Genomic DNA, 22,553 nt, shown 5'->3' on the forward strand with positions numbered 1-22,553 from the left:
GAAAAGAACTCTTTAAAAAAAAGTAAGGATTAGGTCTGAAAAGGTAAACTGGAAAGGTAAACAGCTATGTCATGGCAGATAACCTAGTTTTAAGGCATAAGTAGCTCCCTCAAAGTTAACGGGGAATGCCAGTCAATTCACTAAATGGAGACAGGATCACACTGAACAAATAAGTGATCAATATGGGCAGACTGCAGTCTAAACCGCTGCGTACTGTTCAAGCCAGAATTATTCACTGTTACTGGGCAATTCTTCATTTTGTACATATTGAGGAGGGGAAATATTGTAATTTTCCATTTATTTTTGCTTCCATTCCCCCTGCCTATTGCACGTTGGTTGGTTTTAAAAGAAAGAAAAAACATGATGTGTTTGCGTGATACAACCAAGCATAGCGGTGAGGGGGAGGACGACAACGACGACTCAGAAAACATTTTTTCCACATTAAAACTGTTTTACTGAAAAAGCTCACAGGAAGTACTAAAAGTCGTTTTGTGTAAAGTTTATTTAAGGCAGGTGGGAACTTTCCTTCCACTAGGTGGAGCATCAGGAGCACTTAATGGAAGAATAGATTCAGCCAGGAAGCCCCCATTGTCTATATAAAGTAAGAGGACATTTTCTTTGACTTATTCTCCAGTTTCCTTGGTCATGTTTGGGGAGGTGTACATAAAATGTGCATTTAAAACCCTGTACTATCCAATACCATTTAAAAATGTGCTGTATTTCTTGGGTTGTTTCCTTTTTTATTATGTATTTTGTTGTTTTTTTATATTGTGATTTTATGTTGTAACCGCCCCGAGACCTGTGGGTATAGGGCGGTATGCAAAATAATGAAATAATGACACGCAAAAAAATTAAACCCTTAAGAATCTGCTAGGCTCTAGAAATTTTATTTGGTCATTTAACTGTCACAAAGAAGCAGCTAGCAGCAACCTGACCCAGCTAGGCCATAAGCAGGTCAGGATACTTATCTTTAAATTCAGGAAGAACGACATATGCAACATATGCAAACAATGTTATTCATACATTTCCCCGTGCTGAAGAGCCCCGTTCAGAAGAAGGGGCTGCAGTGGTTGTTGACTGCACCAATCACTTCTTCACAGTGCTATTTTGTATGTGTCTACTCAGAAGTAGACCTCATAAGAATTTAATCATCGCTTCCTGCTCCACACCTTCCTGGTAATCTCCTTAACAGCGGAAAATACATATGACTCTAAATGAGGTGTGAGGAACCTTTGGTCCTCCTGCTGTTGACTAACTGCAACTCCTATTTGCCTCGGTTCAGGGATGATGAAAATAATAATAATAATAATTTATTATTTGTACCCTGCCCATCTGGCTGGGTTTCCCCAGCCACTCTGGGCAGCTTCCAACAAAGATTAAAAATACATTAAAATGTCACACATTAAAAACTTCCCTAAACAGGGCTGCCTTCAGATGTCTTCTAAAAGTCATTTAGTTGTTTATCTCCCTGACATCTGGCGGGAAGGCGTTCCACAGGGAGGGCACCACTACCGAGAAGACCCTCTGCCTGGTTCCCTGTAGCTTTGTTTCTCACAGTAAGGGAACCGCCAGAAGGCCCCCGGCGCTGGACCTCAGTGTCCGGGCTGAACAATGGGGGTGGAGACTCTCCTTCAGGTATATTGGAAGATTGTGAAGCTCCTTGACATCTGGCAGGAGACGGGTGCCACCACCGAGAAGGCCCTCTGCCTGATTCCCTGTAGCTTTGCTTCTCACAGTGAGGGAACCGCCAGAAGGCCCTCGGCGCTGGACCTCACTGTCCAGGTAGAATGATGGAAGTGTAGTTCAGCAACAGCTGGGAGCCCAAAGGTTCCTCACACTTGATGTTTATAGTGGAAAACTTGTCTGTGAAGAATTCAAATGGTCTTGAACAAGAACAAAGGGACTTGGCTGTGTTTTTTAACAGGCAGTAGCTGTTACTCTCAAACATCTCAGCTTCTTTATTGATGGCTCCACGCAATATGAGAGACCTCCAGTCCTCCCCCTTGCTTGTTGCATGTGGGACAGCATACCCTTCAACATTTCTCCAATGAAAATAGGGACGTCCTATTCCATAATGATGATGATAATTTTATTATTTATACCCTGCCCACCTGACCAGGTTGCCCCAGCTACTCTGGGTGGCTTCCAACGTCTATAAAAACATAATAAAACATGAAACTTTTTTAAAAAAACTTCCCTATACAGGGCTGCCTTCAGATTTCTTCTAAAGATTGCAGAGTTACTTATCTCCTTTGCTTGGGGTTTGCATAACTCTATACCCTCCAACATTTCTCTGATGAAAATAGGTAAAAGCAGGACATTCCAGGATCAAATCAGAAACCAGGACAGCTTCGGTAAATCCAGGACCAGGACTGTTCCTGGAAAATAGAGCCATTTGTGAGGGTCTGTGACAGGACTCAGGGATGGGCAGAAGAAGTCTCCTTTATTGTGCTGAGATATCAAACCAGGAAAAAGCTTCTACTTGTCCTAAAAGTTGGCTTGACACAGGAGACCTTTCAATTCTTTATGAACTTGGAGGTAGAGATCTCTGTGCTGCTGGACATCTTGACCAGGGCAGGAGTCACTGCCAGAGGGTCAAGGGGCAGTTTCCTTCACAAGTACATTTGTGGAAGCTTGGTTGACTGATTGAACCAGAGGCGGCTGTTCTTACAATAAACACACTATTACAAGGAACAACAGGTTGTACACAACTCAATTTTCCTCAGAGTAGACTCAGATGAAATGAATGGATCCAAGTTAGTCACATCCATTAATTTAAATGGGTCTACTGTGAGAATGACTAAAATTGGCTACAATGCCTTCTTGCTAGAGCAATGGCTACTTGCCAATGAGTAATAAGGAATAACTGCTCAAAGAATTATTATTAATTTTAAAAAAGAAAATGACATTGATACTATTTGCTACAAACTAAGCTTTATTACTCATCTCATTTTCAAAAGTCTCAGAATTAATAGCCAGATACAATTTAGCGCAACCTGACAATTTAGAAACATTCAGTGCTGCTAAATGAATTGGTGATGCAGGAACATAACATTCACAAAGGGTATTAATTTGTTTTGTTTATAAACAAATTAGATTGGTTTATAAATGGATTCTCATTACTTCTTCCTTTGGCTGGAACCTTTTTTTTTCATTTCACTAAAATGAAATTTGCACAAAGCTAATGCAAAACATAAGACTCCAGAGAGAGAGAGAGAGAATATCTACGGATACGCACAGCGCTTGGATAATTGGCATTATCAATAAGCCAGGATTTGTGTAAGAACAGTTTATACTGTATAGTATTAATTATGCCTCTTTAGTCCATACCCACTGACAAAACTAATTCATTAATCAGTACAAGGCTGAGGCTAAAGAAAGTTGTAGAATCTTCACTATTGGATTTTTAAGAGAAGTTCAGAAGCTGTCAGAGATGCTCTGGGCAAAGGATATTCTGTTTGAGGACAGGAAGTTAAAAGCTGGCAACCCTGCCTTGAAGTTGCATTTTCCTGTAAAAAAATGAAACGAATGAACTGGTCTTGCTTAAATCCAACAAAGGTGGGGAATTTAAGCCAAGGATGGTAAACTTGCACTCCTCCAAATTGTTGGATCCTCCCCCTTGGACATGCCAGCCGAGGCTGATAATTCAACAATATCTGAAGGGTCACAGATTCCTCATCCAGGGTTTCAGCTGTTCAGCCACTCCACCTGACAATTTCTTCAAGCTGTAAGCTCTGTTGCCGTGTGTAGTCAAAGGCATTTGCTCTAATTATTGTGCTGCTACTGTCATTTAATGGTATTTCCTATGATCCCTGGGATTCCAATTCATTTTACACTATTATTAGGGATGGTCGATACCTGGTTTTCAACATCGCGATATACTGATACATCACAATGTCTGAATAAGGATGGAGCTACGAAGAGGCATTGGCTGACTTTCCTGGTTTTTTCCATGTTGTGATTTTTGCATGGCACATACACCATGATATATTGCCAGGTCAGTAATTATGAAAGTGGTATCGCAATAAGGACTTCAAACCCATTTTGGACGATATATCGATATATCACCCAGTCCTAGTTTTCATGTATGTATTCAGGCATACTCTGATGCGACAGACCATAAAATAAGCTCCCAGGAGCCTTTTAGAGCAGGGATTCCTAAACTGTGGTTTGTGGACCACTGGTTGTCTGTGAGCTTCATTCAGGTGGCTTATGGTATGTTCATTAAATAGCTAAAAATCAAATAACGCCAAGTGCAGTGCATTGCGTGGGATGCGGGTGGTGCTGTGGGTTAAACCACAGAGCCTAAGACTTGCCAATCAGAAGGTCAGCGGTTCAAATCCCCGCGACGGGGTGAGCTCCCGTTGCTCGGTCCCTGCTCCTGCCAACCTAGCAGTTCAAAAGCACGTCAAAGTGCAAGTAGATAAATAGGTACCGCTCCGGCGGGAAGGTAAACGGCATTTCCGTGTGCTGCTCTGGTTCACCAGAAGCGGCTTAGTCATGCTGGCCACATGACCCGGAAGCTGTACGCTGGCTCCCTCGGCCAATAAAGCGAGATGAGCGCCGCAATCCCAGAGTCGGCCACGACTGGACCTAATGGTCAGGGGTCCCTTTACCTTTACAGTGCATTGCAGTTTCTACAACTGGCAGAAAAACCATTAAATGGCTCACCAAGACCCTTAGCAATTTTCAAGTAGTTCACGGGGTAAGAAAAAGTTGGGGTGGCACCATTCTAGAGTTTTAGATCTATGATTGTAATCCTTCTAACGACTGTCTACATGTTCAGCTAAATTATGTGGTGTGCCCATTTCAGACTGCTTACCAGCTCATGGAAAAGCCTAGGCCAATTATTTGTTTCCAGTGTGCCAGATGGAATCTATGTGCAGGATTCAGATATGCAATCTCCCACTTCAGTGTAACAAGATTTTACTGAACATGCAGCTCAACTCTTAGACCCAACAGCAGATTTACAGTCCTCCTTTATAGAAGGGGTTGGGGGGGTTACAGCTGTTCATCTTGCATCTCTCGATGGGTCTCCTTTTTTTCTCCATACTTTTTAAAAGTATGTCAGGAGGGAAGCAAACTTTTTTGGCCCAGAATTTATAATCATCCAAAGACAATATTTTCCCGCACTTTGTGGAGGAGCCTAGAATCAATCCGAAAACAGGATCAATTGGGAAAAATTTATAAGCAATGAGGAGGAAGGGGAGGAAAGTAAATCAGAGGACTGGTCTGCATTCTAGGTGAGGCCATCATTCAGGTGTGGAAATAATGAGAGGTGATGCACAAAGTACCTGTAAAATGCAGCTTGCTCCAAAGTTATTTCAGCCGCTCAACAAAAATATTGCAGACAACCGGAAACGTGAAAAGCGGTGGGTTGGGGTGAGGAAATGTTGATTTATTTATTTTTACAAGCAAGTGTAGATAGATGTTTCTATTAGTTCTAGCTTTATGGGCAAGTTGTGTTTGGGTGGGATCAGAGAATTTCCCATCATGCTATTCTTATACGCTTTTTACTGAATTAATTAAATAGCAGGTGTGATAACACGTTAAACCGTCCGAAGGGTGTGCACGTATTTCACATCACTTCAGGCTTCGTGGCTTACAGGGTTAACTTCAGATAAGCTTAAGCACTCAAAGCATATGTCTGCTCAATTTTCTACGCCATAACAAATAAGATCCAAAAAAATTATGCGGTGCTAAACAGCATTTATAGTTACGAAATTTAGTCTCACTTTTTAAACCAGACAATAAAATTCATCTGTAGAAATAGCAATCGCGTATGCAGCTGTTTATAAGTGTTCTGATGTTGTTCTAATTAAATAATTGAATGGGCGGCCCCATTCTTCCATGCCAAACTCCTTGAAGAAAATACCAAGTTTTAAACCTGGAACTTCCATTGACCAACCAACCAATAAGGCACACCACTGTTTCATTTCCTTGAGCATATCTTCAAAGACATTTTAAAAGAAAATACTTTATATGGAAGACTAGAACAAGTTGTCAAGCAGTCTTCAGAATCTTGTTCACACAGAAGCAATTTACCAGTAGCTGAATATTTTGTCTGTGTTGTAAGAATGTACCTTTGTTCTAAAGGGAACATCCTCTTTAGGAAATAATCGAACGGGTCTTTAAATATTATTGTAGTTGTGTGGGAGGCGTCTTTTCTTAACCCAGCCACGGGTGTGCTATTGATGGCATGGGTCTTTAACATGGCATTTATTTCATGCCATGTGCTCTCCTGATTCCATGGGGAAAGGCTCCCACATGACTAAGAGACCCTTTTAAGAGCCTGTCCACAGTTGTGATCCCCTAAATCAGGGGTCGCCAACGTGGTGAGATGCCCCAGCCAAATGGCCAGTGGTCAGGGAGCTACAAGTTGTAGCTCAAACCATATGGAGGGTCCCACATTTGCTATCCCTGTCCTAAAGGTGTAAGGTCAATACGTGCTCATCTATGCACCTCTATTTTCAAGCATATTACTGATAGTTCTATTATTACAAAACGTTACTACAGCTAAGTGTGTGAGAGAGACAGAGGGACGGAGAATCAAAGCGAAACATAATTTTTCAGGGATTTCCTAGATAAAAAGTTCAACTCAAAATCATTTATTCAAACAAAACGTTTCTTAAATACAATTAAATACATTGCACACTTAATGCACTCCTTCACAGTAAAAAAACAAAACGAACAAACAATAGGAAGCACATGTTTGCTGAATGGTCCCTAAAAAGGCTTCATTAACCATGCCTTGTATTCTTTTTGTTGTTGTTTCACATAAAAAGAGAATTTTGAAGCTGTTTATTAGGGTAGTCATAATTGAGGGTTTTCAAAGGACACTCACTTCAGTTTTAATGAATTATATTAAAATTTGCACTCCTGCTTTTCTGAATGTATGGCACAGTTGCCTAGGGGGTTTCCTGTGCACACACCATTCAAATGATCAGGAGCTGTGCACGAAAAGAAGCTGCTCAAGTTCCTAATGGATTGTGCTTAGCAATGCCGGTTGTGTGATGCAGCCTTTACCATTTTTGGACGACAACTCCAGGCATGTTTGCTGGGAACTGCTCTTAAGACGACTTCTGCAACTGCATCTTGCTTTATCCAGACTTTCTACTGGCAAAATAAATTTAAATTTTAATTGCTTGAAGGCAATCTCTCTGCAAAATGCTTACACTATTTCCATTGGACTTGGGAGCATAACCAGTGTCAAATGGCTCTGCAGCTAATGCTTAGAAATGTGTTTGTGTAGAAGGTGGCTAGCAAACAAGAAGGGAGATCTACAGCCAAATCTTACGCCTGTTCACTTAGAAGACTCATTGACGACAAGGTTGCCAATGGCTGCTTCACACTTAATGAGATCAGGTACGTTTGCTATGTCTACATTGGTGTGTATCTTTCCTTTTCGTATTTGCTGTACTTTTTTGTGAATGCAGCAAATGCACCTGCTGCGACAGGTTGTGAACTGGTCGTTAGGATGAGCCAAAATCAGGAGTGGAGTCAAAGTGCAAAACCAAAAACAGGAGGGGGAAGAGTCCCTTTTCTCTCTTTCAAGATTCTGTTCAGCAACACCTAGGTCATTTGTTTCACAAGAGAACTGTATTCTTCCGCCAGTTTTTTCTGCTCATTTAGTTTTTCCAGCACTGCATCCATTAAATACGAAGCAAAAGGAAACTGAAAGAGAAGCAGAGTAAGAAAAATGATCAGTGAAGCCTATATTTTTCTTCAGCTAAAAAACATTTACTAAGTGTTCAGAAGCCATTAGATTTCACTTAGTTCTGACACTGGCACACTTGCCCACGTCCGTTCTCTCCTAAAACGGATCCTCCTGATTAGTGTGTGTAACTGTTCCTTATCATAAAAATGATAAAAGAGCAGAATAAAATGAAAAAAGATAAACGCCTTATTGAACAATTCATGGTTTACTGACCATGTTAATGATGTAATCTGCAGTACCAGCAGCTCTGTCATTTATCTTCAATCAGCTGATCAATATGAGGTTACAGTCATCTCTGGGGCACTTATAAGTAGACGCAGCACTGCATGCTGACTGCTCTCAGGAGAGGGAGAGAGGGAGCTATCAATACAGCTCCTCGGGCCGGAGGCAAATGCTTTCAGAGGCATCCAGTGAAACTTTGGGGACTAAATGCAGAAAAAAAAAAATCCCTTCACAGATCAGGATTCTATTGGGAAACGTAAGCATAAAGGAAACTTCGGGGTGGGCGCAGGACAAGCTTGCACTGACTTTATTTATACTTTACGGTCAAAGTTAGAAAAATGACATTATTCACAGGATGGCTGTAATTTTCAAGAAAGCCTTCGTCACATAGCAACTTTGTGTCCTTAGAGCAGTGGTGTCCAAACTTTTTTCAAAGAGGGCCAGATCTGATGAAGTGAAGGGCTATGAGGACCAAAGCAAAGGGCCAACCGAAGTTGTTAACCTTTGTTAGGATTGAAGTTGCTGAGGTATTTTTAGGATTTTTGCCTCAGGAGATAAACTGCCACAGGGGCCAGATTAAACAGACCGGCGGGCCGGATTAGGCCCCCAAAACGGACTTTGGACATGGCTGCCTTAGAGCAACAGTCCACAGCGGAAAGGAAATGTTTATCACCATGTGAATGGGTTGCTTGTGAGCATCTAAATCTACACCAAGTCTGTGAGCTCACTATGAAGTTGAGAAGGAAGAAAGTGATTTCCCCAGCAGGCCACGCAACAGGTGTGAAATCTTGTGCTAAGTTTGGAAAAAGCCTTTCAGTTGTAGAAGGACTTCTGAGGATCCAACCTTTTCTGGCTCCAAAGGCTATGAACCTCAACAAAGTGGGCCAGGTTTCTGGTAAGAGCTAGAAACGGTAACTAGCAAATATGGCAAAAGTGAAACCAGGGGCTGGATTTGAAATGCTCAAGAATGAGCCTAGGTCAAGGTAGATGCAGCCTGTAATGGCAGATGGACATATCAAGCATATTAAGACATTCTGTTGAGAAGGTTGGGTTTGGTCGACAGATAACACTCAGCAGTTAGTACTGTTCAACGAACAGAAGCACTTGCAGAAGACTTCACTCAACACAGACTTAGCACAAGCATCTTCTTGAGATGTTTTGCAAGTTCTTGTGCAACACTTTGTACCAGCGGACGCTGAGGAAAATATTTCACAATGCCTTGTGCTAACAGAAGCACTCCACTGAATTTCACTTCTTTTTCACAAAGGTTTTGTGCTAAATCAGAGGAAGTCTTTTCATTTGCAGATGAGGGCTTCTGCTTGCCCCTGTGGAACCAACCCATGGTACCTGAAGATTGCTAACCTCAACAAAATAGGCTAGGTCGGCAAAGGGGTTTGCTTAGAAATCCCTATAGATACAGAAGTATTCCCACAATGGGGGGTTTAAGACCTTTCCTTTGCTGCAGGTCACACATCCAAATGGAGCAATATCAGAAATAAAGATTTGCGAGTTTGTTTTTTAAAAAAGTTTTCTTCTCCAGTTAAGTAGTCATAGATGAATTAAGAACAAGAAAAAGTTGTAAGTGGGGACATAAGCAAATGACTAACTCAAACCATCACAGATGAGAAAAACAAATTAATGCAGAGAAAAACACATCAACATGTGTGCAGTTTATACACTGGCGTTAAGGTTTCTTGTGCCAAAGAATACTGAGCCAGTGGGAATCATGCACTGCAGTTCACATGTGACTTTGTAAATATCATTTTCCTACATTATGCTTTCCCCCTCTTCATGTAGTTATGTATAGGGTAACCGCCATCCTTTCCATTCTTCAAAGTTTCTCAAACCTGTCTGTCACCACCCAGACCACATTTGCTTTTGAGGCATCTTTATTTTTTCCTAATAACACTCCCCTTTAGATGAATGGATTACTTTACCACTGTCTTGGGCTCATATCATTCTATATTTTACCTGCTGTTCACTACATTCTAAGGCTCCTTTGTCACTGTAAAATGATTTTTAAGGAGGTGTTTCTATCTTAATCATTCAGTGCAATCAAGGATAAGAGAGCTTGAAATGTTGCAGATGTCTTGCACATTTATCAGCTTCTGGGAATGTGTCCATGTTCTTATCTGGCTCTCTTTATAGACATACATCCTGCACTGCATCTTTGCAGTCTTCATCTTCAGTGGAGGCCTGCCAGATTTTTATTAATGGGTTAGTAAATATACAGATTTCCTCTATGTGTTCATAATTCCTGAACAGAAAGAGCTCACCCTACAGAATCCTATCAATGGGGCCCAAATGTTTACTCTCTCTCATAGGAAGCTACATTATACTGAGTCATACTACTGGCCCTTTTAGCTCAGTATCAGAGGCACCGGGTTGCCCCCAAGATTGGGGGGGGGGAGGGTTTCCAGTATGTGTGACATCACGTGTATGATCCGCATGCCTTGGGCACGGCTCAGGAGGCTGAGAACTCTGGAGGAGCCAGCCAATGAACTTGAATTGCGCATGCCACATCACACACGCACAACATACACGGAAGCACCTGGAGATTGTGGGGGCCTGGTCCCTTCAAACAAATATTGAGGGGGCCAAGGTGCCTTTGGCCCCCTAGAGTTGGCATGCCTGCTTTGTATGCATAGTGTAGGGGAAGCAGGCCATGAATAAAAACCAGGCCATAACTTTATTGATTAGGGTCAAATGTGTTTGGTGTGGGCACTGGGCATGTATCCAATGACCAACCAGCTCAGGTGCAAGTTGATTGACAGCTGGGGTAGACGAATATTAAGGGTCCCCCACAGTGCTTCTGGTGGGACCCCCAATCAGTCAGTGGCCTATCAGCCTCCAAGCATCACCCACCTGCATATATGATTTTTTAATTGACAAGAGTTACAGATTATTCTGCCTGCAAGCTTGCCATCTAAGATATGGAGCACGGAAGGCAACAGCCACCAATTCAGGTAGCATAAATCAAAGAGATATGGCTTTTAAATAGCTGTTTGAATGGAATGACCAGGCTGAATGTTGGTGGGCCCAGAGTTCATATATTTTATGACTTAGGCCTGGTCTCTACCCGGGGCATTTACAATGAAGGAATAAAAATGTGAATTCCTGTGGCAGGGAGTGACAAATTTGATAAGATGCAGTCAATGTTCCTGCAGCCAATCGGAAGCCACAGAAGCCCTGTCAGATGTTTGGGTTCCAAAGAATGTTTGCAAACCAGAACACTCACTTCCGGGTTTGCAGCGTTCAGGAGTCAAAACGTTCGACTCACAAGCGTTCAGGATCCAAGGTACGACTCACCTTCTCCACCTACCAAACACACACTTCTTTGGTTAAGGGGACAGAATGTAAAGATTATGCCTCTCACTCTGGTCCTTCGCTGCCCCCACTTTCCCTGCAGTTTGCCCACTTTAAAATGTTTGACAGATTAATTTGATGCAGGACAGGTTGATTTAGAGTCCGCTAGCTTTGGCAAACACTTTCAGAGTTTCCCATTTGAATTAAAATTTTAAGTCAGTACAGTGGTACCTCAGGTTACAGACGCTTCAGGTTATAGACACTTCTGGTTATAGACTCCGCTAACCCAGAAATAGTACCTCGGGTTAAGAACTTTGCTTCAAGGTGAGAACAAAAATCGTGTGGCGGCAGCGGGAGGCCCCATTAGCTAAAGTGGTATCTCAGGTTAAGAACAGTTTCAGGTTAAGAATGGACCTCCAGAACAAATTAAGTTCTTAACCGGAAAGGAAATATCCCTTTCCTATACAGTTGCATGGCCTGACAGGGTCCGTCAAGATCGTATGATTATCTCCACTGGGATACCTTGTGCCTCACACTGCAACCTGTTTATTCAGCTAATTTTGTGTGCTGCAACGTTCAGTTGCTTTTCATAAGCCACATCACTGCAGAGCTCATATTACCTTACTGAAAAGACAACCCCGAGCAACAGAAAACAGTTTTACCAAAGTTTGTGATCGCTATGAAGGGAACAGCAGTTGTGTCGTGTGCTGGGTGATGCAGATTCTTCACGAGCCGCCTATTGTACAGATTTCAGCTGCCTTTAATGTAAGGCTACTAGAAGCTCTGCTCTCTGAGGGTTTCAAGAGAGCAAGGCCTCGTGAGAGAGGAGGCAGACATCAGAGAAGTAACTCTGCTAGCAAATGTCTCCAGGGACAGGGAAGTCCCATGAAACAGCTCAAAGGGCAGCTACAACTAAGGTACAACTAGGGGGCAATTTTTAATTTAACTGGCCCCTCCCAATCTTTGATCTTATGATCTGTTTTGCTTAAATTAAGCATTGGTGGTAGTAAGAAAAATGGCAGGTTTGGTACATGATAAAAAGTCTCACATGACCCATTTCCAACGGTCATAGATTACAGTAAGCAAAGAAAGAAAAACGGAAGATTCATATGAAGTGGTCCTTAAAGATCCAGCAATTTTTGGTGTCTGATAAGACACTGCACTATGCTATGGATTTCCCATTTGTTATCTTTCTGACTGCAAGGCAGGGGGGAACAGAGAACAGAAAGGAGAGTCACACAGCGAGTGCCGCCATGTTTGTGCTAAGCAACAGGGAGACTATGGGTATTACTGATACGTATGTATTTTTGTAAAATGTATATACCACTTGATAGTAGAAACACTGCCCCCCCCCCAATTCTTGCCACAGATCTGCCCTGCCTCACTTTGCCTCCACCCTGCCCCTGACTTGGCAGAAGCAAGGGTTGACATCTGGTCCTCTTAACACGCACAAAGAGCCTCTTAATTAGAGTGACGGCATTTTAGGCAAAGCAAGAATTTTGGTCAGCCCTTTAACAGGTGACCTTTAGCTTCTGCTGCAAGGTAAGTTCTGCAGCGCTGAAGCAAGGGGAAAGGGCTTAAGCAGTGGACCATCTGTGATTTGGCTGCTGTGTCCTGGCTCCTGCATCTCAGCCAGGCATTATATTGCCAAACCCAAATATTTATTTACAAGTCAGCCTTGCAAATATCAATGGTTTAAACAGAAGCCGGGTTCTTTCATTAGGTTCTCATCCTCAGCACACAGTGCTATATTACACACACACACACCCTGCCGCCCCCAAAGCGTCTCTTCAAGAACAAGGATTTAGAAACACATATTTTCACTTTTTAAAGGACAGACGTGAGACTATATAAAGGGTTTCTTTGATTGTGGATAGCTGGAGAAATGTACGTTGGACATGGTATATACGTAGGTATGCCACGTAATAGATATCCTAACCAAGTCTTTCTCCATAAACTCTGTGTGCATCTGTGCCATGGGAGGTCATTGATTACTCTCCATTCCATGTTCTTTAAGAAATGTTATACATTGGAGGGACCCATTCATTTTTTCTTTCCTTCCCCAAGGCTTTCTGAACTACATGGATATGTGTTTCCATTCCAGCTTGAAATTATAAAAACGATGTAACTTTAAGAATTGGTTCCAGTTTGCTTTTTTCCCCTCTTCCTATTTTCCTTTTGAGTCATATCCTTCAGTTCATAAGCCTTTTTGGCAGGCTTCTTTTGACTGTAGGTAAGCCGCTCTTGGAGACTTTTCAACAGAAGAGCAGGGCAGAAAGCCATTAAACCAGGGATACAGAAGTTTTCTCCAGCCAGATGTTGCTGAAGGCCAACTCCCATCAGCACCGGTGAGCCGGACCAGTGGCAAGGATGATGGGGTTTGCAGTTCACCAACATCAGGAGGACCATCAGGGGGTATTGTAAGTGATCCATAGATACTTTGGTGACGAAAGGCGCAGTCCTTACTGAAGGTCCAGTAGAAGGCTATAGGATTCTGTGGAAGCCCTGCTACACTGGTGGAAAGCAAGAAGAACCATTGCCGTGACACTCCAGATATGCCAGTGAAATGTGGAGCCATCCAAGGGAATGGCAGTAGAAGTGGTGTTGTTGGCTAAGCCACTGGGGCTGAGGAAGTTGCGAAGTTATCCTGCATTCAGTGCGCATGGGGATAAGAGGCATGTGCGTGTCCCAATGCATGGATGGCATGCGCTGATGCCGACAGAGTCCTTGATTGAAGGCTCATGGCAATGTATCCAGGGACATTGTGGGTGCCTCTGTTGTGTTTATTCCACCGTCCTATGTTCCGGTTGCATTTCCTTGACCTCATATGAAGGTCCATGCTTCCTCTCCTCTCCTGGGCGAAACATGGTGGCCATTCCGCTAGCATATGTCACCCCTGCACCCCCAACACGGGTAATGCGAGGATAGGATTGCTCCGTAAAAAGACTAATAGCCCATTAGGTGAAACAAGAGCTCGCTGGAAGCTTTCTCTCCACTCTAACTGTAATCTCTCTCATATGGGCCGGGGGGTGGGTGGGGAGGTCGCTTTATGCAGATATATTTGTTCAGCAACTGCCCAGAGATATTATATTTGTTAATCAGCAACATTATTGATGATTTCCTTAGGCAGAAAAGATCCCGTCCCCTTTAGGTATCAGCAATACAGGAAACACAGGTGGAGATGCAACATCTACGAGGTGTGCCCCGGTTTACAACTCCTCTCTGGGGGAATCTTTAAATGACAATAAAGAACAACCAGTGCTCACCATGAAACTGCTCCCTCCCAAATTCTAATGTAGTACTAAAACGGTGCATGTCAGCAATAAAAATAAAACGTCTATGACATTTTAAATGTTATCATACTGTCACAGTGGAATAAAATTAGCTTGAAAAATGATCCAAAGGGATGTGATGCTGTTCATTTATGTATAACAGCAACAGCAGCAGTTTCCCTGTGTTCATAAAGGTTTCTCCATTAAATTTACCTCCAGTCAATAATTAGGAGTCCACAAATAAACCTAGGCAATTAAATCAATACTGTTGGGCAATTATGTTCTAGAGGCCAGGCTCAATGGCACAAGAAGACACTATATCAAACTTCGGTATTAAGTGATCTCATGTACTTTGCTGCAAGACATTCTGCGAGGAGGTGGGGAGGAAGTGGGGGGGGGAGGTGGCCCAGCAGATCACAAAATGGACATAAACATCTTGGATGGGAAACGCAAATGACACAAGAGGGCTCTAACTTTTCCAAGCTTATTGGCCTCCACAGAACGGGCAGGAGTTTTCATGTCAGCCTGGCCTTGTCTGCAGGACGTGCTGCCCTTTGTGTTCCACAAAACTGGATGGGTGCCTGCGGTACTGGTCCGCTGAGAGAAGGGGTATTCAATATCTTCCATGTGCACCTGCAACATATGATACCACCCTCTCTTTCCCAGGTATATGCCAAAAAGGCAGCTATCTGGCTTAGGCTTGTGAAGTTTTGTTGTGATTGAGGGCTGCCTTCCATTTTCTTCCATTGTCAATGCTTCCACGTAGGACAACTGTGCTCATCACATGTCCACTGGCATGCTTAAGGAACAAACGTATGTTCGTTTTGGTATTTCTACACATGCTGGGAAGCCATGGCAGAATGATAGAACAAGGACTATTGCAAATCCACAGTCAACTTTTGGAGCCCGTAGCTGGGGTTGGAAGCCGCTTCCTTTCTTCAGCAACTGAGTTCCATGTGCTTCCCACTTGGTGGTGGTGAGAAATGAGCAGAAGTATGATCTGAATCATCTCCAAAGGCTGCAATTCTCAACACACTTATGTGGGAGTAAGCTCTGAACTCAATGGGGCTTGCTTCCAAAGAAATAGCATTGTGCTATAAATGACATGAAGTCCCACTGGATTCAGGAAAGATCCTGCCTTTCCAAAATACGTGGATTCCAGCCCGAAACCTAAAACTTTGCCTACCTAAGTTATGCACTAATGGCCAGGTGAGAAGTTCAAAAGGAGGATACAGAAAACTTTTTTTGGTATTTGATCTTTCTATCATATAGACTGGCAGAGGCATAGTTCTGGAGACCTTTTAACTATGGTTAAGAGTTTTTGAGACTACCACCTTCCCTCTTTTGTCTTCCCCAGATATTGTGTTACGTCAGCATTACTGTTAACTGGAGTCCCTGCTTAACTACAGGTTGAAGCCAGTTTCAGATCCTGCCTATGATAGAAGCCTGCTTAGCATTGATAATGACAAACATCAGTGACAGTAACACTTAGCTAGGGCTAAGGTGGTCAGAGGAAGGATGGCAGAATTTGTGCCACGAAGGAAGGGAGCAATGAGCAAAAGGGGAAGTATAGAGTGAGTTCTCAGTTGTGTCATCAGCTCCCAGTCTCTTAACCACAGTTAATGTATCACCAGAATTACATAGGCACCAACCCCATAACACGGTTGCCTGATTCACACTTCCTATTGACTGGATATTTGCATTTCTGGGATTTTTGGGCAATGAAAGTATTGGCGCTCCTTTAACCTTTCGATAATAAATTAAATACCAGCCAGTCAATAAATATCAGCCATCACTGTAACACTGGATTTTAAGTTTTGATCTCATTTAGGGTGAAAATGTGTGCTGCTTTTAACTGGGTGCACAGACTGAAAGCTATTTCCACGAATCTCCCAAACCGTTTTAAACATCCCCCTTTTCACTTTCTGAAGAGAAATCGCATGTGCATTTTACGACATTTGTGCAATAAATACTGTGGCGCATCTGTCATAAATAGACTTCTCTTTGTAGGACAGTTTCTCCCTGGATTAGGGAGACACATTAGCAGAACTGGGAGGATAAATATACTACACAGGAAAGAAGTTTCAAAACCCAGTTTATGTTGTCAGCCATCTTGAAACAAAAGCTGGCTATGACTAGAAAAGCAGGGCTCTCACCTGCCAATAAGCTGCCCTTGATCACTTACAAGAGGGGAGCATCCCAGCAGACTTGTGTGTGTATTAAAAAAAAAAAGACTTGAAAGAGAAGAAAAAGTATCACACAGGTCACAGCGGCAGTCTCAATGGACCCCTCAGGGATTTCAACTAGTCTCAGCCTTGTCATCCTCTATGCAGCCTTCCACTCTGCCCAGAAAATGTCGATAGGAAAATGTTTGAGGGGCCTCTGGTGGAAATTTTTTCATTCTTTCTGCATTGACAGGATGCCAAATCAATATTTACTTCCCACTAACAAGCTGCTTGAGGTCTCAGTAGAAAATATTGTAGAGAATGCGGGAAGACACGGTAATAAACAGCTGTCTGGCTGTGAGGAAAACATGAATTGACTGGAAACAGGTCCATAGTAAAAGGTCACAGAAACCCATGAACTCCTCAGGTGTCCATATCAACTACTAACTTTAAAGGCACATGATAAAAAAATCTCTTTTTCCTAAGACATATGAGGGAACAGATCCTTTTCTCTCCACTATGGATATAGATAGACTCAATAATTTAATTAATACGTTTGCCGAGATGTAGGCTTGTCTCCCTAGATGTTCTATTTTCCATATGTATCATTAGCTCAAACAAATATGGTGTTAACCTTTCCTCCATCTCATGCGAAGTCTCAAAAGCTTAAGAGAAAAGGATGTTTAGGAAACACCCTTGAAAATTTTCAATAGATTTTTTTTTTAAAAAAAAAGATACTGAAATGCGCTTTAATTAAATCTGTACTTGAACCTCTCAGACTTAGGTGAACTCTGCCTAAGGTATTCAACTTCCCTTCTTTCCCCAAAACATAAGCAGGAATGGTTCACTTGGGGCTGAGTTTAGCTAGGGTTGACATTTTCTTCCAGCCCCTCCGCCTGTCTTCCTTTGCCGTATTGAGCAAGTGGCTTCTCACCTTGCAGGTGCCACTAGGAGTGGGGAGCAAGGTGACATCACAGGAGGCCAGGTGAGATGTGCACTGATCACCGCTTTTGGCTTGGCCAATGTAGCTTCCCATTGGAAAATAGGAAATCCAAAAAGGGACCTCCACCTGGCATCATTATTATCAATTATTTCTCTGTAGGAAGGGCTCCCGATAGGCGAGTGAGAAGCAGAGCTTTTGGACCAGCCAGCCATTTCCTCGGAAGAGAAGCACTCTGTTTCTTACTCAGATAACGGGCTCCTCTCCCACCAGGAATTGGGAAATCACTCCAGATCTTCCATGCAAATAGCCTTTGAAGAAGTTCTCCTTTTTCAATGGGAAGGATCCCCATAAATACAAGGAGGAGGTAAATGAGACTCTTTGGCCTTCTTCACACTGGGAACTGAACTCTCCCCATCTTAGCTGTCAAAGGTGGGTGATAACAAGAGTGTTCTCCCCCATAGCTGAGGAAGTCAGCAAGTGTAGCACATATTTTCTGGACAATATTGTGTAAAAACAGCATCTTTTCAGTAGATAAGCAACTGCATGCCATGAAATAAACAAATTATAGCCAAGGTTATACTTGATGATATAGCAAAAACCAAGCACCTGTCCTTCAAGAAGCTTCTGTAAGTAGCCCATCCATTCTTTGTCGCTTTCATATTCCATTTTCATCTGTTGTGTTTCCTAAAAACACACACCAAAATAAATAAATATTGGTGCACAACAATTCCTCTATTACAGGGTGCAGAAGTTGGGGCCTGCCACCCCTTGTCAGCCAGATCACCCTGTCTACTAGCAGCGACATTTAAAGGGATATAAGAAGTGGAGAAAGAAGGCTTTTCTGTCCCAGGCAATATCGAGCAGGGCTTTCTTCAATGCAGTCCCAACCCTCAGTATAGCTCCACCGTGTTGTTAACTTGGATGTCAGGTCTGTGGCTTCTCAAGGCACAAATGGTGGACCTCCACAGCTGATGAGCCAGTGGTTACAGAACTTCTATCACAAAACATGTGGCTTTTGGAGCTTAGCATGGGGGATGCATTTGAGGGACAACTCCTAACTCCCCAAGGATCTGTGGAATAAGTTCTTTTAAACCAAGCCCATTTATTCAAGAGCGGTTCGCCCTTCCCATTAGATTTAGCCTAGATCCCCAAAATACTGAAGTACTGTTTCTGGGGGAGATGGACGGGTAGGTGTGGGGGGGGCTCCCTGGTCCTGAATGGGATGACTGTGCCCCTAAAGGACCAGGTGTGCAGCCTGGGGGGTCATTTTGGACTCAATTCTGTCCAAGGAGGCAAAGATCAATTCTGTGTCTGGAGTGCCATACTTACTACTGGGGGAATAGTTTATTTGGAATTGGAGGGTATGAAATATGTTGCATTTAAATTGTCACTCATTTCTGAGCAGTGGCAGGCAAGAAAAAACTAGGGAAGGCCCAGAGCACAGTGATCAAGAAAACATGCAGAAGGGCCCAAATTGAGGCTACAATCCATTACTGGAAGTAAATTGCATGCAAAGACGGGTTCGAGCAGATGAAAACAATAGTGGGTCCAATGATCAAGAAGGCAGTTTCTGCATGTGCTGTGGAGGGAAATGAGGAGCAGATGGGGTTCCTCAACCTGGAAAACTCTGGTCCTAAACCTCCGCTATGTTCATTCATGAGAAAGGCTTCCAGAAGAAACCCCAATGAAAAATCTGTACCCGCTGCCTTGTGGGACATAGGGAGAAGAAAAGGCTAAAGAATAAACCATATAAACAAGCAATAACCCAATACAGTGGTACCTCGGGTTACATACGCTTCAGGTTACAGACTCCGCTAACCCAGAAATAGTGCTTCAGGTTAAGAACTTTGCTTCAGGATAAGAACAGAAATTGGGCTCCGGCGGCGCAGCGGCAGCAGGAGGCCCTATTAGCTAAAGCGGTGCTTCAGGTTAAGAACAGTTTCAGGTTAAGAACGGACCTCCGTAACGAATTAAGTATTTAACCCGAGGTACCAATGTACATACATAGAATCATATAAACTTAGCTAAAGCATCCATGACACACACCCAGTCTAATCTTGTTATTGCATTAGTGGAACCTTATGGTGAAGGGTGGGTAAGAAATCAGAAGAGGAGGAAGAAGAGGAAGAGGAGAATAAATTTATAGAGTCTAAGTGACACTGCTACAGCCCACTGAGTTAAATGGAGCTATGCAAAAGAGGGGGCTTCCTTTTAGCAAACCCAGGTGTTATTGGTAGCTTACCTCATCATCCTCAACATCAAGTAAATTGTCTAAATCAGTCTTTGAAATATTAAGGATAGACGCTGCCACGTGCTGGGCTCGGTGAACAGATGCTTTGGAAACGCTGTTGCATTTTTTGTTTTCTTGCATTTTTTTACTACATCTGATTCGCGTTCTCATCTCTTTCACACTAGACTGCAACTCTGTGGCCAAACTCTAAGGAAAGTGAAATAAAGAAATAAATGATCAGTACATTTCCAGATCACCTTTCAACGCCTTTGGTCTTCATATTGGCACATCACAAATGCTTTAAGGTATGGCTGCAGTTGGGGTAGAAGTCATAATCAAAAGAAAGTAGGCTGCACATGACATATAGGTGTGTAACTGCAGAAGCACACGTGTGTAATTGAGAAACACCCCATTTGTTCGGCATATGTATGTTAGTAAAATCCCTAGAATGGAACAGAACAGAGTTCTGGATTGACTTTGGACGAAGTCTGATGTGTTGAACAAGACAGTTCTACAAATAAACCACCCCATTTATTGTTTTAAAAGAACCTCAACATGAGAAACCACAAGAGGTAATTAAGTTAAAAATAACAAAACCCGGCCTACAGTCCCCAAAAGCTGCCACAGCTGTTATCCTCTTTTGAATTTGCCTGAATATTAGACCCGTGTTTTGCTCTAGATGTTAAATTTTGGTTCCACAATGGGGTTAACGGTGCATACCTACTCATTCAATAGGATGAGTTCAATTGAGTTAGTTAGGATTTACTCCCATTTAAATATATTTGCAGCCTAAAACCTGCAATACCACCTAAGAAAAGATAATGCATCATAAACATGCACATCAAATGCCAGATGTTGCCTCATTGGAGCAAGCTTCTATTAGTGATAAGATTCATACAGTTGTTCATGAGTAAACAAACAACAACAACAACAACAACATGGAATTTATTTTAAAATAAAGTTAAAAATTCAGGCGACAAAAAGGGAAGAACACATGTAACAATACAAGAAGATCACTGATCATAGTCCTTAGCCATCATTAAATTTTACCACTCCAAAAAGCCTAGTGTATCTTCACATGTTGAGAAAATGGCAATAATGTTTGTTTGTTAAATGTAAAATTTAAGAAAGAGTATGAAAAACAAAGCAAGATGAAAAAGGGACATGGAAGTCACAAACATATGGACAGCTTCAGACCAAAAAGTATATAGCACACTGGATACAGCCACATCATATGCCTCAACAAGCACTTTTCAGCATTACATCTCCAGCATCTATCTGTATTAGACTGCCTTCTGGTACAGGCATTGCAGATTCCAGTATCTATTCCTTTCCATCTCCAATACCACCATTTCACAGGGAGTCCAGGTCTTCAGCAGCATGTCATCAAGGAAGTCCAGCTGAGCAATCAGGAGTCCACTGGATTTCATTAAGACTCCAGGGATGCAACCCCCTTGCCAGTGACATTCCAAATCCCACCAGGGAATTGTCCACCCTGACAATGGGCTTATTACAATCCACTGACCAACAAACCAGTGACCAACAGATCCTTGGTTTGTAACAAAGACCAGGTCAAGGTTGTGTCTCGTCACATGAATTGGGTCCTTCATAAGCTGAGACAGGCCCAATACCAGAAACAAACCCTCAAAACCAGTCCAGAGTAGACTGGCTTCCTGGTGAGAGTAATATGTTATTTCATACCCTCCAACCCTTCTCTGGTGAAAATAGGGACTACTTCTTCTTTTTCTTATACCCCACCAATCTGACTGGATTGCCCCAGCCACTCTGGGCAGCTTCCAACATATATAAAAGCATAATAAAACATTAAGCATTTAAAAAGTCCTTCCCTATACATGAGTGCCTTCAGATGTCTTCCTAAGGATGTATACCAGTAGTTACTTATCGCCTTTGCTCGGGGGCTGCATAACTCCATATCCTCCAACATTTCTCCGATGAAAATAGGGACGTCCTAAGGAAAAGTGGGACTTTCCGGGATCAAATCAGAAACCAGAGCGGCTTCCGTAAATCCAGGACTGTCCCTAGGAAATAAGGACACTATTTATTCTTCGTGTAGCACTGTCTGGGATAGAATGAGGGGCAAAGGTATGGTCCCGTTACAATTCACTACATGCTATGGGCCTTCTGGGCCCATCAACACCATCAAGGCTGCACTGCAAACTTCCAACCTCCAACACTGAAAGTAAGAAACTAGAGAGAGGATTTGCCTCCAGGGATAAAGAGATGCATAATGTTGCTTCTGTTGCTAGATCTATAGCACTGGAGGGCAATGCTGCAATCCAGCACATTGATTTCAATTGTTCTTAAGCACCTCTAACTGAATACTGGATTGCAGCCCAAATGGCTAATCAGCAGGCAGGACTTTAATAACTCGTACTCCACTGATGTTTTTGTTTTCCCCTGTGCTGGATTCTCATGGTAACTGTAAAACTATCCCTAGTGTTCCCCGACCATCAGTGCCACAAGGGAAGCATTGCAGTTTTGAATATGTTTTTAATTTTGGTAGCAAATAATTAAATGGCAAAGAGCTTGAAGTTTTTACAATGGAGGCGCACATATGTTTTAGAGGCTCATGATCTATTTTCCCACTAGAGTACTACAGAAGATAGAATTCCCCCTGTGAAAACTCACCAACCCAATCCTTCTTAAGTAGCTAATAAGTTCAATGCTGAGTATGTAA

General features: G+C 42.6%; 1 protein-coding gene across 3 annotated transcripts in view; it reads right to left on the reverse strand.

The window, feature by feature from the left end:
- Nucleotides 1-6,587: 6,587 nt before the first annotated feature.
- Nucleotides 6,588-22,553, reverse strand: part of CNTLN (centlein) — a 169,641-nt gene continuing 153,675 nt past the window's right edge. For 2 of the 3 annotated variants that reach the window (XM_080987712.1, XM_080987713.1), the window contains 3 exons: nt 19,868-20,062; nt 18,232-18,309; nt 6,588-7,674 (listed from right to left, as the gene is read on the reverse strand). In XM_080987712.1, the coding sequence (XP_080843838.1) occupies nt 7,573-7,674; nt 18,232-18,309; nt 19,868-20,062 (375 nt within the window). In that variant the 3' untranslated portion in view covers nt 6,588-7,572. Of the gene's footprint in view, nt 7,675-9,910; nt 10,136-18,231; nt 18,310-19,867; nt 20,063-22,553 lie in introns of all 3 variants that reach the window. The other variant, XR_013980931.1, reaches the window with a different exon arrangement.

Source organism: Podarcis pityusensis (assembly GCF_964106645.2).
Source record: "Podarcis pityusensis genome assembly, chromosome: 17".
NCBI lineage: Eukaryota > Metazoa > Chordata > Lepidosauria > Squamata > Lacertidae > Podarcis > Podarcis pityusensis.